Source organism: Rhinatrema bivittatum, chromosome 13 (genome assembly GCF_901001135.1).
Source record: "Rhinatrema bivittatum chromosome 13, aRhiBiv1.1, whole genome shotgun sequence".
Classification (NCBI taxonomy): domain Eukaryota; kingdom Metazoa; phylum Chordata; class Amphibia; order Gymnophiona; family Rhinatrematidae; genus Rhinatrema; species Rhinatrema bivittatum.
In genome coordinates, this window is record NC_042627.1 from 43,152,164 (window position 1) to 43,174,949 (window position 22,786).

General features: G+C 49.9%; 1 protein-coding gene across 1 annotated transcript in view; it reads left to right on the top strand.

Annotated features, from left to right (window-relative positions):
- The window catches only part of SLTM (SAFB like transcription modulator), a 399,249-nt gene that overhangs the window by 236,073 nt on the left and 140,390 nt on the right, over positions 1-22,786 (top strand). The window contains 1 exon segment of the mRNA XM_029574499.1: positions 12,779-12,936. Coding sequence (XP_029430359.1) covers positions 12,779-12,936 — 158 coding nt within the window.

The window sequence follows — 22,786 nt, forward strand, 5'->3', positions numbered from 1 at the left end:
AGGGGGCAGGCTGTCCCTCTTCTACCGCAGGTGGGTCGATTACCTCGGATCAGTGGGTCCTCGCCATCATCAGAGAGGGGTATTACCTGGATTTTCTTCGGCTTCCGCCGGACAGGTTTGTGGAATCTCCTTGTTCGCCCATCAAGAGGACGGCCCTAGACGTCACTTTGCGGAGGCTCCTGTCCCTAAAGGCTATAATCCCAGTGCCTACAAGGGAGATGAATTCTGGGCATTATTCCATTTATTTCATCGTGCCCAAAAAGGAGGGCACTTTCCGGCCCGTCCTTGATCTAAAGTCAACCGTCACCTACGGGTCCCCAGCTTTCGCATGGAAACTCTGCGGTTTGTCAAAAAGTTCAGTACAGCCAGGGGAGTTTCTTACATACCTAGATCTGTCAGAAGCCTACCTACATATTCCAATCCATCGGGATCATCAGCGCTATTTACGCTTCTAGGTCCTGGATCAACACTTCCAGTTCCGGGCTTTACCCTTTGGGTTAGCCACCGCACCGCGGACCTTTACCAAGGTCATAGTAGTAGTGGCAGCGTCCTTCAGGAAGGAGGGAATCCTCGTCCATCCCTACCTGGACGACTGGCTGATCCGGGCAAAGTCTCTGGAGGAGAGCCACCAGGCAACCAACAGAGTGATGGCTCTTCTGGAAAGCCTAGGATGGGGTGTAAACTTGAACAAGAGTTCCCTACAGCCTTCTCAGTCACTGGAATATCTAGGAGTCCGATTCGACACTCAGGAAGACAAGGTCAGCCTGACCTCCAAGAGAAGATCAAAACTCAGGAATCGTCTACAGGCCCTGCTGAGCGCCACCCGGCCCACAGCTTGGGATTACTTACAGGTCCTCGGCCTTATGGCATCCACTCTGGAAGTAATACCATGGGCACGGGCTCATATGAGACCATTACAATGCGCTCTCCTATCTCGATGGAGCCCACGATCACAGAACTACACCACACACCTACCTCTACCAGCCAGAGTTTGGAATCAGATACAGTGGTGGTTGCAGCCCGGCCACATGAGCCGGGGGTCAAGAATGTCCTCCCCAACCTGGACCCTGCTCACTACGGATGCCAGCCTGAACGAATGGGGAGCACATTGCGCAGAATTCACCGCCCAAGGGCGGTGGAACAGAAAAAAGTCGGGGTGGAACATCAACTGACTAGAGGCACAGGCAGTCAGGCTAGCGTGCCTGCGATTTGCCCACAGACTTCGCAACAGAGCGGTCAGAGTGATGTCAGACAATGCCACCACGGTGGCATACATCAACCGACAGGGCGGAACCAGAAGCCAACAGGTATCCTTAGAAATAGCCCCCCTGATGACTTGGGCGGAAGCAAATCTCCAGGACATCTCTGCCATCCACATCACCGGGAAGGACAACGCCACGGCAGACTTCCTCAGCAGAGAAAGCCTACATCCAGGGGAATGGCAGCTGTCGCCCTCAGCTTTCCAGATTGTGGATCGGTGGGGGACGCCGGGCATGGACCTACTAGCGGACAGGTCCAACGCTCAAGTACCCAGATATTTCAGCCGCAGGCGGGATCCTCTGTCCCAGGGGATCGATGCCCTGGTACAGCCATGGCCTCAGGGGATCCTGCTATATGCCTTTCCTCCATGGCCCCTGCTGGGCACCATTATACACAAGATTCAGCGGCACAGAGGCCTAGTTCTTCTAGTGGCACCGGACTGGCCAAGAAGACCCTGGTACGCAGACATGAGAAGACTACTGGTGGGGACTCCACTACTCCTGCCTCCACACAGGGACCTGCTGCGGCAAGGTCCCATCCTCCACAAGGATCCAGCTCAATTCTCTCTTATGGTCTAGCCCTTGAGAGGGCTAGATTGAAGAAACGAGGATACTCGGGGCCGGTAATAGATATCCTCCTCCGAGCACGCAAGTTCTCCACATCACTAACTTATATAAGGATCTGGAGAGTATTTGAAGCCTGGTGCGAAACTTACGGCACCAATTCACATGCCACTAAGATCCCTATCATTTTGGATTTCCTGCAAGATGGACTTCAGAAGGGTCTGTCCCTCAGTTCCATCAAAGTTCAAGTGGCAGCGGTATCCTGCTACGGTCCCCGGAGTGACGGCAACAGCATCGCCACACACCCAGACGTTTCATGTTTCCTGAAAGGAGTCCCGCCACTGAAGTGGCCAGTACCCCTGTGGAACCTCAACCTCAACCTAGTGTTGGAATTTCTAGCGGGATCCGCCTTCAGACCCCTTCGAGGCCTGTCTCTCCGTTTGTTGACCTTGAAGATGGTGTTCCTGCTGGCTGTATGTTCAGCACGCCGCATCTCAGAGCTACAAGCACTGTTCTGCCGTGATCCATTCCTCAGAATCACTCCACAGGCTATCCATCTTCGCACGGTTCCTTCCTTCTTACCCAAAGTAGTCTCCCAATTTCACCTCAACCAAACCATATCCTTGCCAACCACGGAAGGTTTGAAGAAGTCAGAAGGTCGAATACTGCGTCATCTCGACATCTGCAGAATACTGGCCAGATACTTGGAAATGTCAGAAGCAGTACAAAAGACGGACCATCTGTTCGTCCTTCACAGCGGGAAGAAGCCCGCTGGATCAAAGAAGTTATCAAGGAGGCCTATGTAGAGGCCGGAAGACCACCACCTCTACAGGTTACGGCACATTCTACCAGAGCGCAAGCAGCCTCTTGGGCAGAAACTAGGATGCTGTCGCCTGCAGAGATATGTAAAGCGGCGACGTGGTCCTTCCTCCATACCTTCTCCAGGTTCTACCGTCTGGACATTCAGGCCAGGGAGGTCACAGCATTTGCGAGGGCAATCCTAAACGGACCTCGGGCAGCCTCCTGCCCAGTCCGGGAGTAGCTTTTGTACATCCCACCTGTTTTGAGTCCATCTGCTACACGCTAGGAAATGTTGAGATTACTTACCTCATAATCTCCTTTTCCTTAGTGTATGCAGATGGACTCAGCATCCCGCCCGGCTGCCGGTATACATGGGGATTCGCCGGCTCACGGTAAGCCATGTTTGCTTATATAGGGCTTCCACCCTGCTGAGTGTTGACGCCTTCCGGTTAAGTACACTGGCGGTCTCCAGCTACCATCAATTGGTCAGGGTAATCCTGTTGATTAATCGATCGGTCAGTACACATATGGCTATAACAGCTTTTGCAAGGAAGATTACTGAATTGCTTCACTTCCTGTGGGGGTATATGTACCCGTGCTGACGTCAGATCAGTCTCCAACTGCTAGCACGAGCACACTATACCCACTTGTTTTGAGTCCATCTGCATACACTAAGGAAAAGGAGATTATCAGGTAAGTAATCTCAACATTCACATCTACCCGTTCTAGACCTCTCATGATTTTAAACATCTCTATCATATCTCCCCCTCAATCGTCTCTTCTCCAAGCTGAAAAGCCCTAACCTCTTTAATCTTTCCTCATAGGGGAGGAGTTCCATTCCCCTTATCATTTTGGTAGCCCTTTTCTGTACCTTCTCCATTGCAGTTATCTCTTTTGAGATGCGGTGACCAGAATTGTACACAGTATTCAAGGTGCGGTCTCACCATGGAGCGATACAGAGGCATTATGACATTTTCCATTTTATTCACCATTCCCTTTCTAACAATTCCCAACATTGTTTGCTTTTTTGACTACCGCAGCACACTGAACCGACGATTTCAATGTGTTTTCCACTATGACGCCTAGATCTTTCTTGGGTTGTAGCACCTAATATGGAACCCAACATTGTGTAATTATAGCATGGGTTATTTTTCCCTATGTGCATCACCTTGCACTTATCCACATTAAATTTCATCTGCCATTTGGATGCTCAATTTTCCAGTCTCACAAGGTCTTCCTGCAATTTATCACAATCTACTTGTGATTTAACTACTCTGAACAATTTTGTGTCATCTGCAAATTTGATTCTCACTCATCGTATTTCTTTCCAGATCATTTATAAATAGATTGAAAAGTAAGGGTCCCAATACAGATCCCTGAGGCACTCCACTGCCCCACTCCCTTCCACTGAGAAAATTGTCCATTTAATCCTACTCTGTTTCCTGTCTTTTAGCCAGTTTGCAATCCACGAAAGGACATCGCCACCTATCCCATGACTTTTTACTTTTCCTAGAAGCCTTTCATGAGGAATTTTGTCAAACGCCTTCTGAAAATCCAAGTATACTACATCTACCGGTTCACCTTTATCCACATGTTTATTAACTCCTTCAAAAAAGTGAAGCAGATTTGTGAGGCAAGACTTGGCCTGGGTAAAGCCATGCTGACTTTCTTCCATTAAACTATGTCTTTCTATATGTTCTGTGATTTTGATGTTTAGAACACTTTCCACTATTGTTCCTGGCACTGAAGTCAGGCTAACCGGTCTGTAGTTTCCTGGATTGCCCCTGGAGCCCTTTTTAAATATTGGGCTTACATTTGCTATCCTCCAGTCTTCAGGTACAATGGATGATTTTAATGATAGGTTACAAATTTTTACTAATAGGTCTGAAATTTCATTTTTTAGTTGCTTCAGAACTCTGGGGTGCATACCATCCGGTCCAGGTGATTTACTACTCTTCAGTTTGTCAATCAGGCCTACCACATCTTCTAGGATCACTGTGATTTGATTCAGTCCATCTGAATCATTACCCATGAAAACCTTCTCCATTTCGGGTACCTCCCCAACATCCTCTTCAGTAAACGCCGAAGCAAAGAAATCATTTAATCATTCCGCGATGGTCTTATCTGCTCTAAGTGCCATATAACGGTCCAACTGAGTCCCTCACAGGTATTCTGCTTCGGATATATTTTAAAAAGTTTTTACTGTGAGTTTTTGCCTCTACAGCCAACTTCTTTTCAAATTCTCTCTTAGCCTGTCTTATCAATGTCTTACATCTAACTTGCCAACGTTTATGCTTTATCCTATTTTCTTCTGTTGGATCCTTCCAATTTTTGAATGAAGATCTTTTGGTTAAAATAGCTTCTTTCACCTCCCCTTTTAACCATGCCGGTAATCGTTTTGCCTCCTTTCCACCTTTCTTAATGTGTGGAATACATCTGGGCTGTGCTTCTAGAATGGTTTTTTTTTTTTTATTTTCTCTCGATTAAATTCAAAATTAAACATAAGCATTAATACATGCCATTAAATTTCATATAGAGTTGAATACTATTTTCAGATAGATCAAGAATACTATTTCTTCAGCATATTTTCTCAGGGGCCATTAGGCTCCAGAGATCATTTGTGTATTCTGCTAGCTTCTGCCCAAAAGACTGGGCCCTATTAATGTAGGACCAGAGGATATTTGCAGGTGTCTACCTGGTTGTCCCTGCATTCTTTTGTGAAGCATTACAGATTGGACATTTGGACTAAGGCAGAAATAGCTTATGGAGCTGCGGTTCTTAGAGGGGCCCTTAACTTCTTTCCTCCCTAGTTAGTGGTTCTTTGGTACTTCGCACAGGTTTAGACTGGCCTGGTCTAATGTAGCAAGATGACATGGAAGGAGAAATTGTTCTGTAACTTTCCTTTCTCACAGGACAAGCAGGATGGTTGTCCTCACAAATGGGTGACATCGAGGATGGAGCCCACCACGGAAAACTTCTGTCAAAGTTTAAACAGAACTTTGACTGGCCCCTACTGGGCATGCCCAGCAAGGCACTGACCCTGCAGCCAGCAGGGGTCTCCCTTCAGTCTTCTTTTTTCCGCGCAGCAGTTGCCACGCGGTGAAAGGAGCTCTCTAACCACGTTCCTGACAGGAATTTGGAAATTAATTTCCTAAGAAAATTTGCCCCTCAGGGGTCTCCCTTCGACAAATTTTTTAGTCATCTTACGGAACCCGGTAAGTTTTTTGCCTTCTTCCATCGACTGCCGTCGATTTTGGCCCTCGAGGCCTGTGGGCACTTACCGATCCCCAGCCTAAATTTTGGCTTTCAGCCATGGCAACGGGGTTCCGTCGTTGTCCGGATTTTACCCGGACTATGTCCATCACAGACCCCCACAGGGTTTGTGTAATGTGTTTGGGTAGTGGGCATGATGTCCTGACTTGCACCAAATGTGCCTTAATGACACCCAAGGGTCGCAAAGCCAGGATGGAGAAGATGGGGCTCCTCTTCCATGCACCAACCCCAACGCCATCGATAGCATCGACGTCATCGGAACCGGCACCGTCGAAGTTGTACCATCATCGTCAACCCTCCGGTGACCGTCCGCCATCGATCGCTTCTCGGCCGTCGACTCCCGTCCCTTCCCCGGATGGGCGAGGGGATCGGAAAGAAAAGCACCGCCATCGACGGCATAAGTCTCGGCCTGTCAAGGATCCACAGCCATCGACCTCTGCTCAAGCCGAGCCACCGACAAAGAAGCCGCGAACAGACCGGATGCCCTCCACGTCTCGTTCGCCGGCATCGAGGAAACCCTCACCCTCTCGGGGTGTGGGGGCCGTGATCCCACCGGTTACGGTGGTCCCTCCGGCCCTGCCTCAGCCTCCCTCTCCCGTCGAGCCGGGTATGGTTACCCCTGGTCTCCGGGCAGAACTGGACCGGCTGGTCCAGGAGGCCATCGAGAAAGCGATGAAGAAATTACAACCTCCATCGGCACCGTCTCCGGCACCGGTTCCAGTGCCGCCCCCGGCACCGACACCAGCACCGGCTTCGCCACCGAGGAGGGAACCGACCACCGAGCCGTTGATACAAGCGCTAGCACCGCTACTGAGCCGCATGGAGGCACTCGTGACGGCCCTTCCATCGGTGATTCCAGTGCCATCGACAACACCACCGTCTCCGACTGGTTTCTCATCGGCAGGAGAAACACCGTTTCGAATTCCCCCTTCCGGGGTAGTTCCATCGGTACCTTCTGGTATATCTCCACCGATTTATCCTTCGGCTCCATCGATTCCGCGCCAGGCACCGATTCCATCGGCAGCACCGAAGCCATCGATGCCATTTCTGGTTCCACCTACTGCACCGATTCCACCTCGGTTTCCATCGATGCCTTCAGAGCCTCAGCCAGGTCCATCAGGGCTACAAGCCACACATGATCCCTACGATACCTGGGGTGATGATGATGATACCTCTTCTGTCGACGGCCGAGAAGCGATCGATGGCGGACGGTCACCGGAGGGTTGACGACGATGGTACAACTTCGACGGTGCCGGTTCCGATGACGTCGATGCTATCGATGGCGTTGGGGTTGGTGCATGGAAGAGGAGCCCCATCTTCTCCATCCTGGCTTTGCGACCCTTGGGTGTCATTAAGGCACATTTGGTGCAAGTCAGGACATCATGCTCCTCCTGAGGATCTATCTTTCATTAATTTTGTGAAAGAAATGTCAGAAGTTGTACCTTTTCAACTACAATCTGAAGCTGATGATAGACACCAGATGATGGAACTACTTCAATTTCTGGATGCTCCAAAAATCATCGCTTCCATCCCTATACACCAGGTGTTTTTGGATCTGCTCAAGAAAAACTGGGAATCTCCTTCATCGGTGTCACCAGTTAACAAGAAAGCTGACTCCACATATCTTGTCCAGTCAGCACCAGGTTTCCAAAAGCCTCAACTGGATCATCGCTCTGTTGTGGTTGAGTCCGCGCAGAAGAAGGCCAAGCGTCTTAAGCCGCACTCTTCTACCCCACCTACCAGGGACAACAAGTTCCTGGATAGTGTAGGACGGAAAGTGTATCATGGAGCTACGTTGATTTCACGCATAGCTTCATATCAACTTTACATGACTCAATACAACAGAGCCATCTTTAAGCAGATGCAAGCCTATGCTGACACGTTGCCGGACCAATACCAACCACAGCTTCAAGCCCTTCTTCACAAGGGATTTGAGGCAGGGAAGCACGAGATTAGGACTGCCTATGACATATTCGATGCTTCCACGAAGGTTTCAGCCACAGCCATCTCAGCCAGACGTTGGGCTTGGTTAAAGTCATCCAACCTTCGCCCAGAAGTCCAAGATCGTCTTGCTGATTTGCCCTGCTTAGGCGACAATTTGTTTGGAGAGCAAATTCAACAGATTGTGGCGGAGTTAAAAGACCACCATGAGACGTTGAAACAACTCTCATCTGTCCCACCTGAGGTGACCTCCAAGCAACCGCAAAAGAAGGACTCTAAGAAGTCATTCTTTCGACCACGTCGCTACTACCCTCCGTCAACTAGGGCTCGTCCTGCACGGTCCTCTAACAGGCCTCAGCCTCGTCAGCCGAGAAAGCAAAGACCTACTGTAGCCCCACCTCCTGGGCCTACGGCGGGCCTTTGACTTCCCTGTATTGAGCACATGCCATCTCCCTCTTCCACACATCCCTGTGGGGGGTCGACTGTTCCACTTCTTACACCGTTGGAAACAGATCACCTCAGATCAGTGGGTGCTAGCAATTATCGCACAGGGTTACCACCTCAACTTCATAACACTTCCGCCAGACTCCCCGCCCCTTCAGGCATGGAGTCTAACCAGCCATTTCACTCAATTACATCAAGAAGTATCCCTTCTTCTACAATCAAATGCTATAGAACCCGTCCCTCCTTGTCAACAAGGGAAAGGATTCTATTCCAGATACTTCCTAATACCAAAGAAATCAGGGGGGCTACGTCCAATTCTGGACCTTCGGGCTCTCAACAAGTATCTGCAAAAAGAAAAGTTCAAGATGGTAACCCTGGGCGCCTTGCTCCCTCTGTTGCAAAAGGGGGATTGGCTGTGCTCTCTCGACCTCAAGGACGCTTATACCCACATTGCGATCACACAATCCCATCGCAAATATCTGCGGTTTCTTGTAGGCCACGACCATTATCAATACCGTGTCCTACCTTTCGGTCTGGCTTCTGCCCCACGAGTCTTTACCAAATGTCTCGTAGTGGTAGCAGCATTCCTAAGGAAGGAAGGTGTCCACGTCTACCCTTACCTGGACGATTGGCTAATCAGGGCCTCCTCCCAACACATAGCTCAATCCTCCCTAAAATTGACAATTCAAACACTCCTTTCCTTAGGGTTTCTTGTCAATTACGAGAAATCTTGCTTAGTCCCGTCTCAAACCTTATCCTTCATTGGAGCAGACTTGGACACCTTGCAGGCAAAGGCTTACCTTCCTCTTCAGAGGGTCCACACCCTAATATCCCTGGCTCGCCAGCTCCAGTCTCAAAACACTGCCACGGCTCGCCAGTTCCTCATTCTCCTAGGACACATGGCATCCTCGGTTCAAGTCACTCCCATGACCCGACTAGCATGAGAGTAACACAATGGACTCTACGACACCAATGGATTCAAGCTTTTCAGCCTCTGTCCTCCATAGTCACAGTCACACAGGCCCTGCACCTATCCTTAACCTGGTGGACAACTCAGGTCAACCTCCTTCAGGGCTTACCTTTTCTTCCACCGGATCCGCAAGTAATCCTAACCACCGACGCTTCTCACATCGGTTGGGGAGCCCATGTGGACGAATTACAAACCCAAGGGTTATGGTCCAAAGAGGAAGCCGAACACCAGATAAATTTCCTGGAACTTCGCGCAATCCGCTATGCACTCCGAACTTTCAAAGATCATCTATTCCATCAGATAATCTTAATCCAGACGGACAACCAAGTGGCCATGTGGTACATAAACAAGCAGGGAGGCACAGGCTCCTTCCTTCTGTGTCAGGAAGCTGCGCAGATCTGGGCGGAAGCCCTCTCCCACTCTATGTACCTCAGGGCCACTTACCTGCCGGGAGTAGACAATGTATTGGCAGACCAGCTGAGCCGTGTCTTCAAGCCACACGAGTGGTCACTCGATCCTCTGGTAGTGACCTCTCTGTTTCACAAGTGGGGTTTTCCCCGCATAGACCTCTTTGCGCCCCTCAGAACCACAAAGTGGACGATTACTGCTCTCTCATTCGGAGCCAACACTTTCAGCCGAGAGATGCCTTCTCCCTCAAGTGGACGACAGGTCTGCTTTATGCATTCCCTCCACTTCCTCTTCTGTCAAGGACTCTCGTGAAGCTACGCCAGGACGGAGGAACCATGATCCTGATAGCACCCCACTGGCCACGCCAAGTGTGGTTTCCCATACTCCAGGATCTCTCCATCTGCAGGCACATCCTTCTGGGAACGGATCCGCATCTGCTCACTCAAACCGACGGATGCCTCCTCCATCCCAACCTCCAAGCCTTGTCCCTGACGGCATGGATGTTGAAAGGTTAGTCCTTCAGCCTTTTAACCTTTCGGATTCGGTTTCTCGTGTCCTGATAGCTTCACGAAAGCCCTCTACCAGAAGATCCTATTCATATAAATGGAAAAGGTACACATCATGGTGCACTTCCCAGTCCCTTGATCCCCTTTCCTGTCCAATATCTAAGTTCTTGGACTATTTATGGCACCTATCAGAATCCGGTCTAAAGACCTCTTCCATTAGGATGCATGTCAGTGCGGTAGCCGCCTTCCATAAAGGTGTACAGGGTGTCCCTATTTCAGTACAACCCCTGGTAACACGTTTTCTTAAAGGCTTGCTCCATCTGAAGCCACCCTTACGTCCTCCGGCCCCATCTTGGGACCTTAACCTGGTTCTTGGTCGTCTAATGAAACCTCCTTTCGAACCTCTGCACTACTGTGAATTAAAGTATCTCACATGGAAAGTGTTATTCCTTTTGGCTATCACTTCAGCTCGCAGGTTAGTGAATTGCAGGCCCTAGTTACCTATCCGCCTTACACTAAGCTCCTGCAGGACCGGGCGGTACTCCGCACTCACCCTAAATTTTTACCTAAGGTAGTTTCTGAGTTTCATATTAATCAATCCATCATACTACCTATCTTTTTTCCCAGGCCCCACTCCAACTCCGGGGAACAGACTCTGCATACCCTAGACTGCAAACGAGCTCTAGCTTTTTATCTAGACCGTACAGTTGCTCACAGGAAGAGCACTCAATTATTTGTCTCTTTCCATCCTAACAAGTTAGGACATCCTGTGGGTAAGCAGGCTCTTTCCTCCTGGTTGGCGGACTGCATTTCTTTTTGCTATCAGCAAGCTGGCATTCCTTTTCAAGACCGTGTGAAAGCACACTCTGTGAGGGCCATGGCGACGTCAGTGGCACACCTTCGATCGGTGCCGCTTCCTGACATCTGCAAAGCTGCAACCTGGAGTTCTCTCCATACCTTTGCAGCCCACTATTGTTTGGACAAAGCTGGAAGACAGGACTCTATCTTCGGCCAATCTGTCTTGCGTAACCTTTTTCCAACGTGATGTACCAACACCCTTCCACCTTCCCGGTAGGGTGCGGATGCCCTTTACCAAATTCCACCCCAGTTGTTGTGCCTGTTGCACGTCATTGGGTGCATTTGGTGCAAGTCAGGACATCCTCAGCTCGGTACTCACCCATTTGTGAGGACAACCATCCTGCTTGTCCTGTGAGAAAGCAAATGTTGCTTACCTGATGTAACAGGTGTTCTCACAGGACAGCAGGATGTTAGTCCTCACGAAACCCGCCCGCCACCCCGCGGTGTTGGGTTTGTTTTGTTTTTACTTTTTAGGCACTGCCTGTAGCTTTGAAAATCAGACTGAAGGGAGACCCCTGCTGGCTGCAGGGTCAGTGCCTTGCTGGGCATGCCCAGTAGGGGCCAGTCAAAGTTCTGTTTAAACTTTGACAGAAGTTTTCCGTGGTGGGCTCCATCCTCGATGTCACCCTTTCGTGAGGACTAACATCCTGCTGTCCTGTGAGAACACCTGTTACATCAGGTAAGCAACATTTGCTATCCATAAGTTCTGCTACACACCAGTCCTGAACACTCCTGAGAAGTGGTGTTCCCTCACTGTCCTTTATTGGATGCTTGTTGCTTCTATTTTCACTTTCTGTGCAAGCAGGTGGATATTTTTTCTCCATATTTAAAAATTTTTTTTGCTGTATTGAATAAGTCTTTTAGTGCTTTGTCATTTGGCTACTGGGATTTCTCTATGGTGCATCACTTATGTATAATGGTGATGTAGTTGAGAAGTCTGTTTGCTTTGCCTCCATCTGCTGTTAGGAGGACATATCCCATTGTCCTGGAATGGACTGATGTAGCAGGATTTAAGGAAAAAGTTAACACTTGAAATTAACAGGCAAGAAATTTTTCTTTCATGACTCCTACTAGACTAGTCCAGGACCCTTCTGGGAAGTCGGGACCTGCACTGTTCTACTTGGTTGTAGCTCTCAGATCTTGCAAAAGTGCTTACTCTCTCCTTTTGGGAAGAATCCAAGTTTTAATATTTACCTCCTGTCTTATATATCTCACTTTTATATCTGGTGGGGATTAGGAAGGGGAATGTTTTACCTGCAGAATCCCTTTTATAGTTTTGTATTGATTTTGATTTAGGAGCTATTTTTTTTGCTTCTATTCCTTTTGACATCAGGATGCTAGCTTTTGCCTGCATTGTACCATCTTGTATACTGATGTCATGGAAAAAGGTGTCTTCTGTCTCCTTGTGCTAGTGGATGGCATATACCTATGCATCTGCAGTGGTGTAATAAGATTCAAGCAAAGGAAATGAACGGGCAAGACTAAATTTCTCTTTGAAGGCTTCCTACTTCCCTTCAGTTAATGGGGCTCTTGATCTGCCTTTTGTGACTTAGAACAGTTGGAGGAGAGGGAGTAAATTATGACCCCTTACTTTTGTTTTATAATAGACATGGTCAGCCTGTTTTATTTTTATTTTTTAAATAGTTCTCCATGAAGACTTGGACTAGTTTTACTGTGTTAAATCAGTTAACTGAGATTCTGAAGAATGGTTGTCCAAATTGGGGCCTGACGTTACCAAACTTATGTATCTGCAGATGATGACTAACAGAGAGAGATTTTTTCAAAACAAAATGAGGTTCAGAGACTTCAGAGGTCGAAAAGATATTTTACCTTTTGAAAAAATGAAGGAACAGAGAATCCGGGAGCACATGGAACGCATAGAGCGAATTCGCCGTACAGTAGAACTTCGAAGGTAGGCAATGAAATACAATAGTTTGGTTTTAGTTGAGCCATTTTTGCTAGGTATCATGTTACCTTAAAGCACTTTTGCAGACATAATAGTGTATTTTTTTTATAAACTGACATCCATTTTTATTAATAAAAAGAACATGCAGCAACCAAATGTAGTTCCAGCTCATTCAGTGACATAAATTAAGGGTCTGTTTTACTAAGACTTTTCTCCTATTCTGTGCTTAAAAATAAATTAAATATGCAGTGTGGGTGCAGACGCTGACCGGTCATGAGAAAGCGAGCACACAGGTCCCACTGGGCACCTGGGTCGGGGAGGGCATCAGTGTTGCCTGGTAGCAGGCAGCTTCCTGTCAAGCTTGAGGCAGATCTGGCTCGGATGTGTGCAAAGTGTACGCATAATGGTGGTGTCTGTGGGCACAAGTGCTGCAAGGCTGGTAGGGAGAACACTACATGCCTAAGTGTAGGTGTGCAATGTGGCAGGGGTATGCATAATGGTGGCAGCTGCAAGATGCAACAAGGGCTACAAGGCCTGTGAAGAGAGGTGTATGTGCCTAAAGTGTGTTTCAGGAGAAGCTTGTGGGGCAGTTGCTGAGTTAGCACAGGATAAAACTGTCACCCGATTGGCTGCAGCAGCTCAGCTGACATGCAGAGCGGTGGCCATTTTGTCATAGCGTAGCAAACAGGCAGAATCGGGGTAAGGGAGGGATTCCCCACCCCCTTTATCGTGGTCGAGCATGATTTCCAGCCTCGTAACCGCCTCTTTGGGTCTGCAGAGAAAGTTCATGTGGGAAGATTTCAGTGGTTTGGCAGGAATTTCCTTCGTCTTAAGGCATAAAGCTTATTTCCTAGCGTGTAGCAGATGGACTCAGGACCAATGGTATAGTGTGCTCCTAATAGCAGTTGGAGACTGAGTCACATTTCAATCTGACGTCAGCACTACATACACCCGTGCACAAGGCTTTGCTCTCCAGTTTTTTTCATCTCCATAGCAGTTAAGGACTTCACACGCTTGCACAGCGTTAGAAAACCAAACTCCAAATTGAAAGAAGAAACAAAAACTTACCTCCAAAATGAGCTCTGGTCTCCTGCTGTGAAACCTAAGGGTCCCTCCCCCAGTCGAGATTTCCTGAGGTGATTTCCGAGATCCCTCAGAAGTAAGCCTCTGTCCCTGCTTGGACTTAAACCCCTGAAAAGGGAGCGGCTGAGAGGCAGCGGGAGCAGAACAGAGCACAGAGGTTAAGGTAACACCACACCCCCCCCCCCCCCCCCCCCCCCACAGCTGGAGACCGCCCGGCAGAGGACCGGGAAGCACAGAGACTTTCTCTTAAGTCTCCCGTCTCAGAGGCTCGGACAGCCGCACAGATCGTCCCTCTGGCGTCTTTACATTCGGGTTGAGCAGCCTTGTCAGGGCTAGACCCCGATCCGGCAAGAGGGACCTCCCACGTGGAGACCTCCTTGGGGGGGGGGGGGGGGGGGCGCCGCCATCTTACTGAGTGGTCACCGGAGGCCCCCCCCCCCGGTTGCCGCATTGTCCGTACAACTGAGCCGGTTGCACAAAGTACTTCTGTGCATAGCGGCGCATGCATCTACGCTGTGCGCACGGCGACACGCAAATGGGCCAGGCGCACAGCGGCATGCCCAAGGGGGCCAAGCGCACAACTAGGCCCGCATGCACGGCCACACGTGCATATTCTGTTCCTACGCGCACAATGTAGGCGCATCTGGAACGCATAACCAGGCCTCCCGGCACATGCACCTGTACAGAATACATGCGCAAATCATGGTACCGGCATCCAAGACAGCTAAAGGTCCAGTCCTCTGCTCGGCATGCCGCCTGAGAGCGGCGCAGCCTGAGGTGACCTCCGCCCTGTGCCTGCTATGCAAAGAAGCTGGGGGTGGGGGGGGGGGGGGAGCAGAGACAAGGTCCCCTTGAGCCTGTAGAGGATTACGGATCCAGTGAGACTACCCCGGACCTCTCTATTCCCAACTTGGTCCCTCCACAGTGGGGGCCCTCGAGGAGCACCGTCAGACCCAATGCGGTCACAGGCCCCTTCACCTGGGCAGGATTCTTCGCTGAGCTGCAATCCTACATCCACGCACAGACAGGGCCACCTGCGGCACAACCACAACCCCCCGCCAGTGGTCCAGAACCTCCCAGGCTCCTCCCGGCCTCCACCAGATGAGCCTCCCCTGGACAAATACCTCCCCACAGATGATTCGGAGGGGGAACTCCCTCCAGGAAAGGAACCGTATCGTACCATGATGCGCTTCTTCCCAAAAGATGAATTATCAGATCTCATAGCAATGAGTCTGAAGGCATTGGCCATCCTGGACACGTGCAACACAGCAGAGTCCAAGGAAAGCCCCTTCCTGGCCGGGCTCCGCCACACCCCATGCCATTTCCCTACGCTACAGGCTGTACAGCAACTGATCGACCTGGAATGGGATGCTCCAGAGGCCACCTTTAAGGGAGGTCGAGCCCTAGAAGCGCTCTACCCCTTGGACCCCACGATGAAGGAACTCCAGTCGAGGGAGGAGCTTCACTCAAGGATGCTAATGACAGACTGCAGGAATCATTTTCAAGCAGTCTTACGATGTATCAGCTATCACCTTACAGATCGCTGCCTGCTGCGCCATGGTATCACGTGCCTGCCTGGCTTTGGCTAGGGACGCAACTGCGCCAATCGAGGCATTAGGCCCAGCAATATCATTTTTCACGGATGCGACCTCAGACCTGATACGCACCTCAGCCAGGAGCCTCTCGTCCATAGTGGCAGCCAGAAGACAGATCCGGCTCCAAAGCTGGTTAGCTAACGTGACCTCTGACGAGGCTCATGAGAATGAGAATGCCCTTTAGAGGAACGCTCCTATTCGGAAGTGACCTGGACAAATGGGGCGAGACCCCAGTACCCCGTCTACTGAAGGACAGGAACATAAGAAAATGCCATACTGGGTCAGACCAAGGGTCCATCAAGCCCAGCATCCTGTTTCCAACAGTGGCCAATTCAGGCCGTAAGAACCTGGCAAGTACCCAAAAACTAAGTCGATTCCATGTAACCATTGCTAATGGCAGTGGCTATTCTCTAAGTGAACTTAATAGCAGGTAATGGACTTCTCGTCCAAGAACTTACCCAATCCTTTTTTAAACACAGCTATACTAACTGCACTAACCACATTCTCTGGCAACAAATTCCAGAGTTTAATTGTGCGTTGAGTAAAAAAGAACTTTCTCCGATTAGTTTTAAATGTGCCCCATGCTAACTTCATGGAGTGCCCCCTAGTCTTTCTACTATCCGAAAGAGTAAATAACCGATTCACATCTACCCGTTCTAGGCCTCTCATGATTTTAAACACCTCTATCATATCCCCCCTCAGTCGTCTCTTCTCCAAGCTGAAAAGTCCTAACCTCTTTAGTCTTTCCTCATAGGGGAGTTGTTCCATTCCCCTTATCATTTTGGTAGCCCTTCTCTGTACCTTCTCCATCGCAATTATATCTTTTTTGAGATGCGGCGACCAGAATTGTACACAGTATTCAAGGTGCGGTCTCACAATGGAGCGATAGAGGCATTATGACATTTTCCGTTTTATTCACCATTCCTTTTCTAATAATTCCCAACATTCTGTTTGCTTTTTTGACTGCCGCAGCACACTGAACCGACGATTTCAATGTGTTATCCACTATGACACCTAGATCTCTTTCTTGGGTTGTAGCACCTAATATGGAACCCAACATCGTGTAATTATAGCATGGGTTATTTTTCCCTATATGCATCACCTTGCACTTATCCACATTAAATTTCATCTGCCATTTGGATGCCCAATTTTCCAGTCTCACAAGGTCTTCCTGCAATTTATCACAATCTGCTTGTGATTTAACTACTCTGAACAATTTTGTCATCTGCAAATTTGATTCTCACTCGTATTTCTTTCCAGATCATTTATAAATATATTGAACAGTAAAGGTCCCAATACAGATCCCTGAGGCACTCCACTGTCCACTCCCTTCCACTGAGAAAATTGCCCATTTATTCCCACTCGGTTTCCTGTCTTTTAGCCAGTTTGCAATCCACGAAAGGACATCACCACCTATCCCATGACTTTTTACTTTTCCTAGAAGCCTCTCATGAGGAACTTTGTCAAACGCCTTCTGAAAATCCAAGTATACTATATCTACCGGTTCACCTTTATCTACATGTTTATTGACTCCTTCAAAAAAGTAAAGCAGATTTGTGAGGCAAGACTTGCCCTGGGTAAAGCCATGCTGACTTTCTTCCATTAAACTATGTCTTTCTATATGTTCTGTGATTTTGATGTTTAGAACACTTTCCACAATTTTTCCTGGCACTGAAGTCAGGCTAACCGGTCTGTAGTTTCCCGGATCGCCCCTCTTTCTGGGCACCCAAGGGCAGAGGATCCCAGCATGTTAGACCATACAAAAACACTTACCAAGCCCCCCCCCCCCCCCCTGCTGGCAAGGGGGCAGGCCTTTCGGAACAGACACAACAAGAGCCAGCTCGGGACCAGGCCCCTGCCGCAACAGGCATTCCCTGTACATACCAGGATCAGTCCAGACTGCTGGGTTATGCCTCCTGTCCAGCAGATGGAGTCAGAGAGAAACTGAAAAGGCACCCCCTATACACCCTGGTGCGCTCCCTGTGATCCTTCAGTATATCTCTGACTCCAGCAAATGAGAGAGCATAACCTGCGATCCTGATCTCCTGTAAATTGGGAAGGGTTTCCCTATCAGGTTTGATTTAAGCTATCTGGGAAATTCTGTGACTAGATCAATGTAAACTTTAGAACGAATTTTAACAAGTAATAGGAGCCGTAGCAGGCAAGGCAGGGTACTGCCCTGGAGCCTTTCCCGGAGTTTCTTTCTGCCCAGCCCAGTGAGAGGAGGGGGAGGATTAATCGGTGGGCCGGTCACTCTCCCTCTCCGCCTCCTGAGAAGTTTAATTCCTCGGAGAAGATTGCTCAGAGGGGTATGGTACACCCTCTGCAGGCTCCACAGTAAAAAAAAAAAAAAAAAAAAAGGGGGGGGGGGGAACCAAATCGTTCATTGAAGTAAGTTGTTGTGAAGTATTTGCATAGCTGCCGGTGGCAGCGCTACAGACATTAAAATAAATAAATAAATAAAAATGAGGTAATTTTATTCCTATCTCTCCCACTGCCTGCTCTACTCACTGTGGTCTCCGGAAGAGGTGGCTTGTCACCCGGTCCCATTTCACGCTGTTTTCGCGCCGTTTCTTTACTGAGGAAATGCCCAAAGGGACAGTTTGTTCTGCGTGTGGAGAGCCGGGCCACCGGCTCTCTTGCGAGGGCCTCTGCTCCCGGTGCATACCCGGTGGTGAGGGGTCCTCGCGGAGGACAGCCGCGGCCGGGATCTCTCCCTCACCACGGCAGGAAGCACAGTCAGCGTCGGGCAAACCTCGCTCCCGATACCGGAGGCGGCGTCCATTTTGGAGCATTCGGCGGCCATTTTAGGGGAGCCCGATCGTGAGGCAGTTTCGTCGGAAGAGGGAGAGGATCTCCTGCCCCTGTCTCCGCCGGACCTTAGCCCCCATCGACCTCACGGTTTACTAGGGCTCATGACTTTGCCACATATGGGAGCCAAGGGAGATCCGTTTTCCTCATAATTTGTACTTTTGCTCCACAAGGCTTATCTGGAAGCTGAGGCTGAATGGGAGCAGGCTGCTCCTACCCCTGATAAACGTGGCAGACTTACCTCAGGTCACAATAACCTGGGATTAGGAGGCCCTAATCCAGCCCTACCTCCTACACCTCCGCAGCTATTGCACAGGACCCTCCCGCTCTAGATTCCGGTACTGACATGGGGGGTGTGGACCCTGTCGAGGGGGATGATCCTCAAGTCCTCTGGTTATTCCACAAAGAAGAATTAGATCCTTTGATCACGCATGTGCTTCAGGAGCTGGGAATTCCGGTGCCCCAGATTGAGTCGGATTCCCTGCCAGGAGACTTAGAGTTGTCCGGGCTCCGCACACCCTCACATGCTTTTCCATTTCATAATAAGCTTTCTCAGATTATATACCAGGAATGGGATAATCCGGAGGCTACTCTTAGTCGAGCTTATGGGTAAGTTTTACCCACTCCCTGCTGATACCTTGGAGCTGCTTAAGGTGCCTAAAGTGGATTTGGCCGTCACAGCCATTGCTAAACACACCACCATCCCGGTGACGGGGGGTACGGCCCTTAAGGATCTCCAGGATCGAAAATTGGAGATGTTACTTAAGCGAATTTTTGAGTTTTCAGCCTTAGGAGTACGGGCGGCGGTTTGCAGCTGCATGGTGCAGAGGGCTACCCTCCGCTGGCTACAGCAGATGTTAACGGCTCAAGATCTGCCTCCAGAGAAAGCAGAGCAGGCAAACCGCATGGAATCTGCGGTGGCTTATGCTGCAGACGCCTTGTATGATCTAGTCCGCACCTCGGCCCGCTCCATGGCTTCAGCAGTATCGGCACGAAGACTACTTTGGCTACGTCACTGGGCGGCAGACTCTTCATCTAAAGCGCAACTCGACTCTTTTCCTTTTCGGGGTAAACTGTTATTTGGAGACGAGTTGGAGCAACTTATTCGGTCTCTGGGGGAGAACAAGGTGTTCAAGTTGCCGGAGGACAAGCCCAGGTATTTTCGTTCTTCAGGCACCTTCCGCGGTCGTTTTCGCGGGCAGCGCCGATTTCGCTTGGGGAGGGGCTCCTCCTCTTATGCTACAAGACAAGCAACTACGCGCTCTCAAGCATGGACTCCTTCCTTTCGTGGTAGACTGCCAGCACGCGCAGGAGCGGCGCACACCTTCGCCACCTCTAAGACAGCTCAATGAAGGGACGCTGGTCCATCCCTCAGTTCCGAAGGTCGGGGGACGACTCTTTCACTTTCGGGAGGAATGGGCCAGAATTACTACCGACCAGTGGGTCCTCGACATTATAAATTACGGCTACGCGTTGGATTTTGCACGGCCCCTACACGATCTTTCTCATTTCTCCCAGCGGTTCTCCGGCAAAACAGGTGATTTCGCAGACACTAGCGCGGTTACAAGCGCTAGGAGCTATAGTGCCGGTACCGGCTGCCGAGCAACGGACAGGTCGATATTCCATTTACTTCATCGTTCCAAAGAAGGAGGGCGCGTTCCGGCCGATACTGGATCTAAAGCAGGTCAACAGGGCATTGCAAATACCGCGATTTTGGATGGAAACCCTGCGCTCCGTCATCGCAGCGGGTCCACAAAGGCGAATATTTGGCTTCCTTGGATCTCACAGAGGCTTACCTGCATATATAGGGATCCAGGAGTTCCATCAAAGGTTTCTACGCTTTATGGTCATGGGATCCCATTTCCAGTTCTGTGCTCTTCCGTTCGGTCTTGCGACAGCTCCGAGAGTTTTCACCAAGGTAATGGTGGTGGTAGCTGCGAGTCTCCGGAGAGAAGGGGTATTAGTACACCCGTACTTGGACGACTGGCTCATCTGGGCAAAATCGCGGCGTCTCTGCGAGGACGCGGTACAGACGGTACTTCTCCGGCTCAGCTCTCTGGGTTGGGTCGTCAACCACCCCAAGAGCCAGCTGATTCCCTCCCAGAGATTGGAGTTTCTGGGAGCCTTGTTCGACACCAATTTGGGCAAGGTTTTCCTTCCACAGGCAAGGATGGAGCGCCTGATGGCGCACATTCGCCATCTATTAGCTCTTCCCTTGCCGGTGGTATGGGATTATTTACAGGTTCTTGGATATATGGCGTCCACTCTGGATTTGGTTCCTTGGGCTTTTGCGCATATGCGGCCTCTACAGAGGGCGCTCCTATCGCGCTGGGATCCCAAATCGGAAGAATTTCAGGTACCTTTGTTGCTCCTATACCCGGCCAGGACCAGTCTGCAATGGTGGTTGGATCCAGTCCACTTGCTCCAGGGCGTCAATTTGGAGCCCCCTCAATGGATCATCGTCACGACAGATGCCAGTCTGACAGGTTGGGGGGGCGGTTTGTCAGTCTGTCCACTCAGGGGCATTGGACGCTTCCGCAGGCCAAGTGGTCTATCAATCGTTTGGAAACCAGGGCGGTTCGCTGGCGTTACAACACTTTCTCCCTTTGATTCGAGAACGAGCAGTTAGGGTCCTGTCCGACAATGCGACCACGGTGGCTTATATAAATCGGCAAGGCGGAACAAGGAGTCAACTAGTAGCAACCGAAGCCAGCTGATTGATTGGATTGGGCGGAGAAGCATCTGTCTCGTATTGCAGCGTCGCACATCGCTGGAGTCGACAACATTCAGGCAGACTATCTCAGCCGACAGCAGCTAGATCCGGGAGAGTGGGAGCTATCTCCCGAGGCACTCAGACTCATCATTCGAAGATGGGAAACTCCCCGATTAGACCTCATGGCGACTCGTTTGAATGCCAAGGCAGCTCGCTTCTTCACTCGCAGAAGAGAGCACGGGTCGGAAGGCTTAGATGCTCTGGTTCTTCCCTGGCCTGTGCATGTTCTTCTATACGTGTTTCCCCCGTGGCCGTTAATGGGAAAAATATTGCGCCGGATCGAATCCCACACGGGTCCAGACATTCTCGTGGCTCCGGAGTGGCCAAGGAGACCGTGGTTCGCCGACCTGATCAACCTAGCTGTGGACGGCCTTTTGCGTCTAGGTCATCTGCCTTGTCTCTTACGGCAGGGTCCTGTATTTTTCGACCAGGCTGATCGCTTTTGTCTAGCGGCTTGGCTTTTGAGAGGCGGCAATTGAGAAAGAAGGGATATTCGGAGTCGGTCATTACTACTCTTCTGCAGGCTCGTAAGCCCTCTACTTCAGTTACCTATGTCAGGGTATGGAAAGTTTTTGACTCTTGGTGCCGGGGATTGAACGTGCCATCGCGGCAGGCTACTGTGTCTCATATTCTAGCTTTTTTGCAGGAGGGTCTAAAGAAAGGTTTATCCTATAATTCCCTCCGTGTGCAGGTGGCAGCCTTAGGCTGTTACCGCAGTAAGCTTGACGGAGTTTCCATTGCCATGCACCCTGACGTAGCACGATTTTTAAAGGGAGTTAAACATTTTCGACCACCGGTGCGAACTATCTGTCCCTCTTGGAGCCTGAATTTGGTTCTCCGTGGTCTTTGTACTTCTCCGTTTGAACCATTACGAAGGGCTACCCTCAAGGATCTAACTCTCAAAACGGTTTTTCTCGTCACTATTTGTTCGGCTAGCCGAATTTCGGAACTTCAGGCATTGTCTTGCAGAGAACCGTTTCTCCGCATTTCAAATTCGGGGGTTTCGCTACGTACCGTTCCTTCTTGCTGAAGGTAGTTTCAGCTTTTCACGTCAATCAAACGGTAGACCTACCAGCCTTTGCGATGGACGACAGTGATGCGTCTAGGCAGTCGGAACTTCGAAGGTTGGATGTTCGAAGGACACTCTTGCGGTATTTGGAAATTACCAACCAGTTTCGGTTATCTGACCATCTTTTTGTCTTGTGGAATGGTCCCAAGAAGGGGACTAAAGCTACGATAGCACGCTGGTTGAAGGAGGCAATTGCTTCCACTTACATTTGTCGGGGTCGTGCTGTTCTGGAGGGTCTTAAAGCCCATTCTCTGCGCTCTCAAGCGGTGTCTTGGGCGGAGAGTGGTTTTATCTCACCTCAGGAAATTTGCTGGGCGGCTACTTGGAAATTGTTGCACACTTTTGCTAGACATTACTGATTGGACGTGCAAGCTCCGGTACACTCGTTTGGCAGCGGTGTGCTTCGCGCGGGACTATCAATATCCCACCCCATTTAGGGCAGCTTGGGTACTTCCCAGCAGTCTGGACTGATCCTGGTACGTACAGGGAAAGGAAAATTAGTGCTTACCTGATAATTTTCGTTCC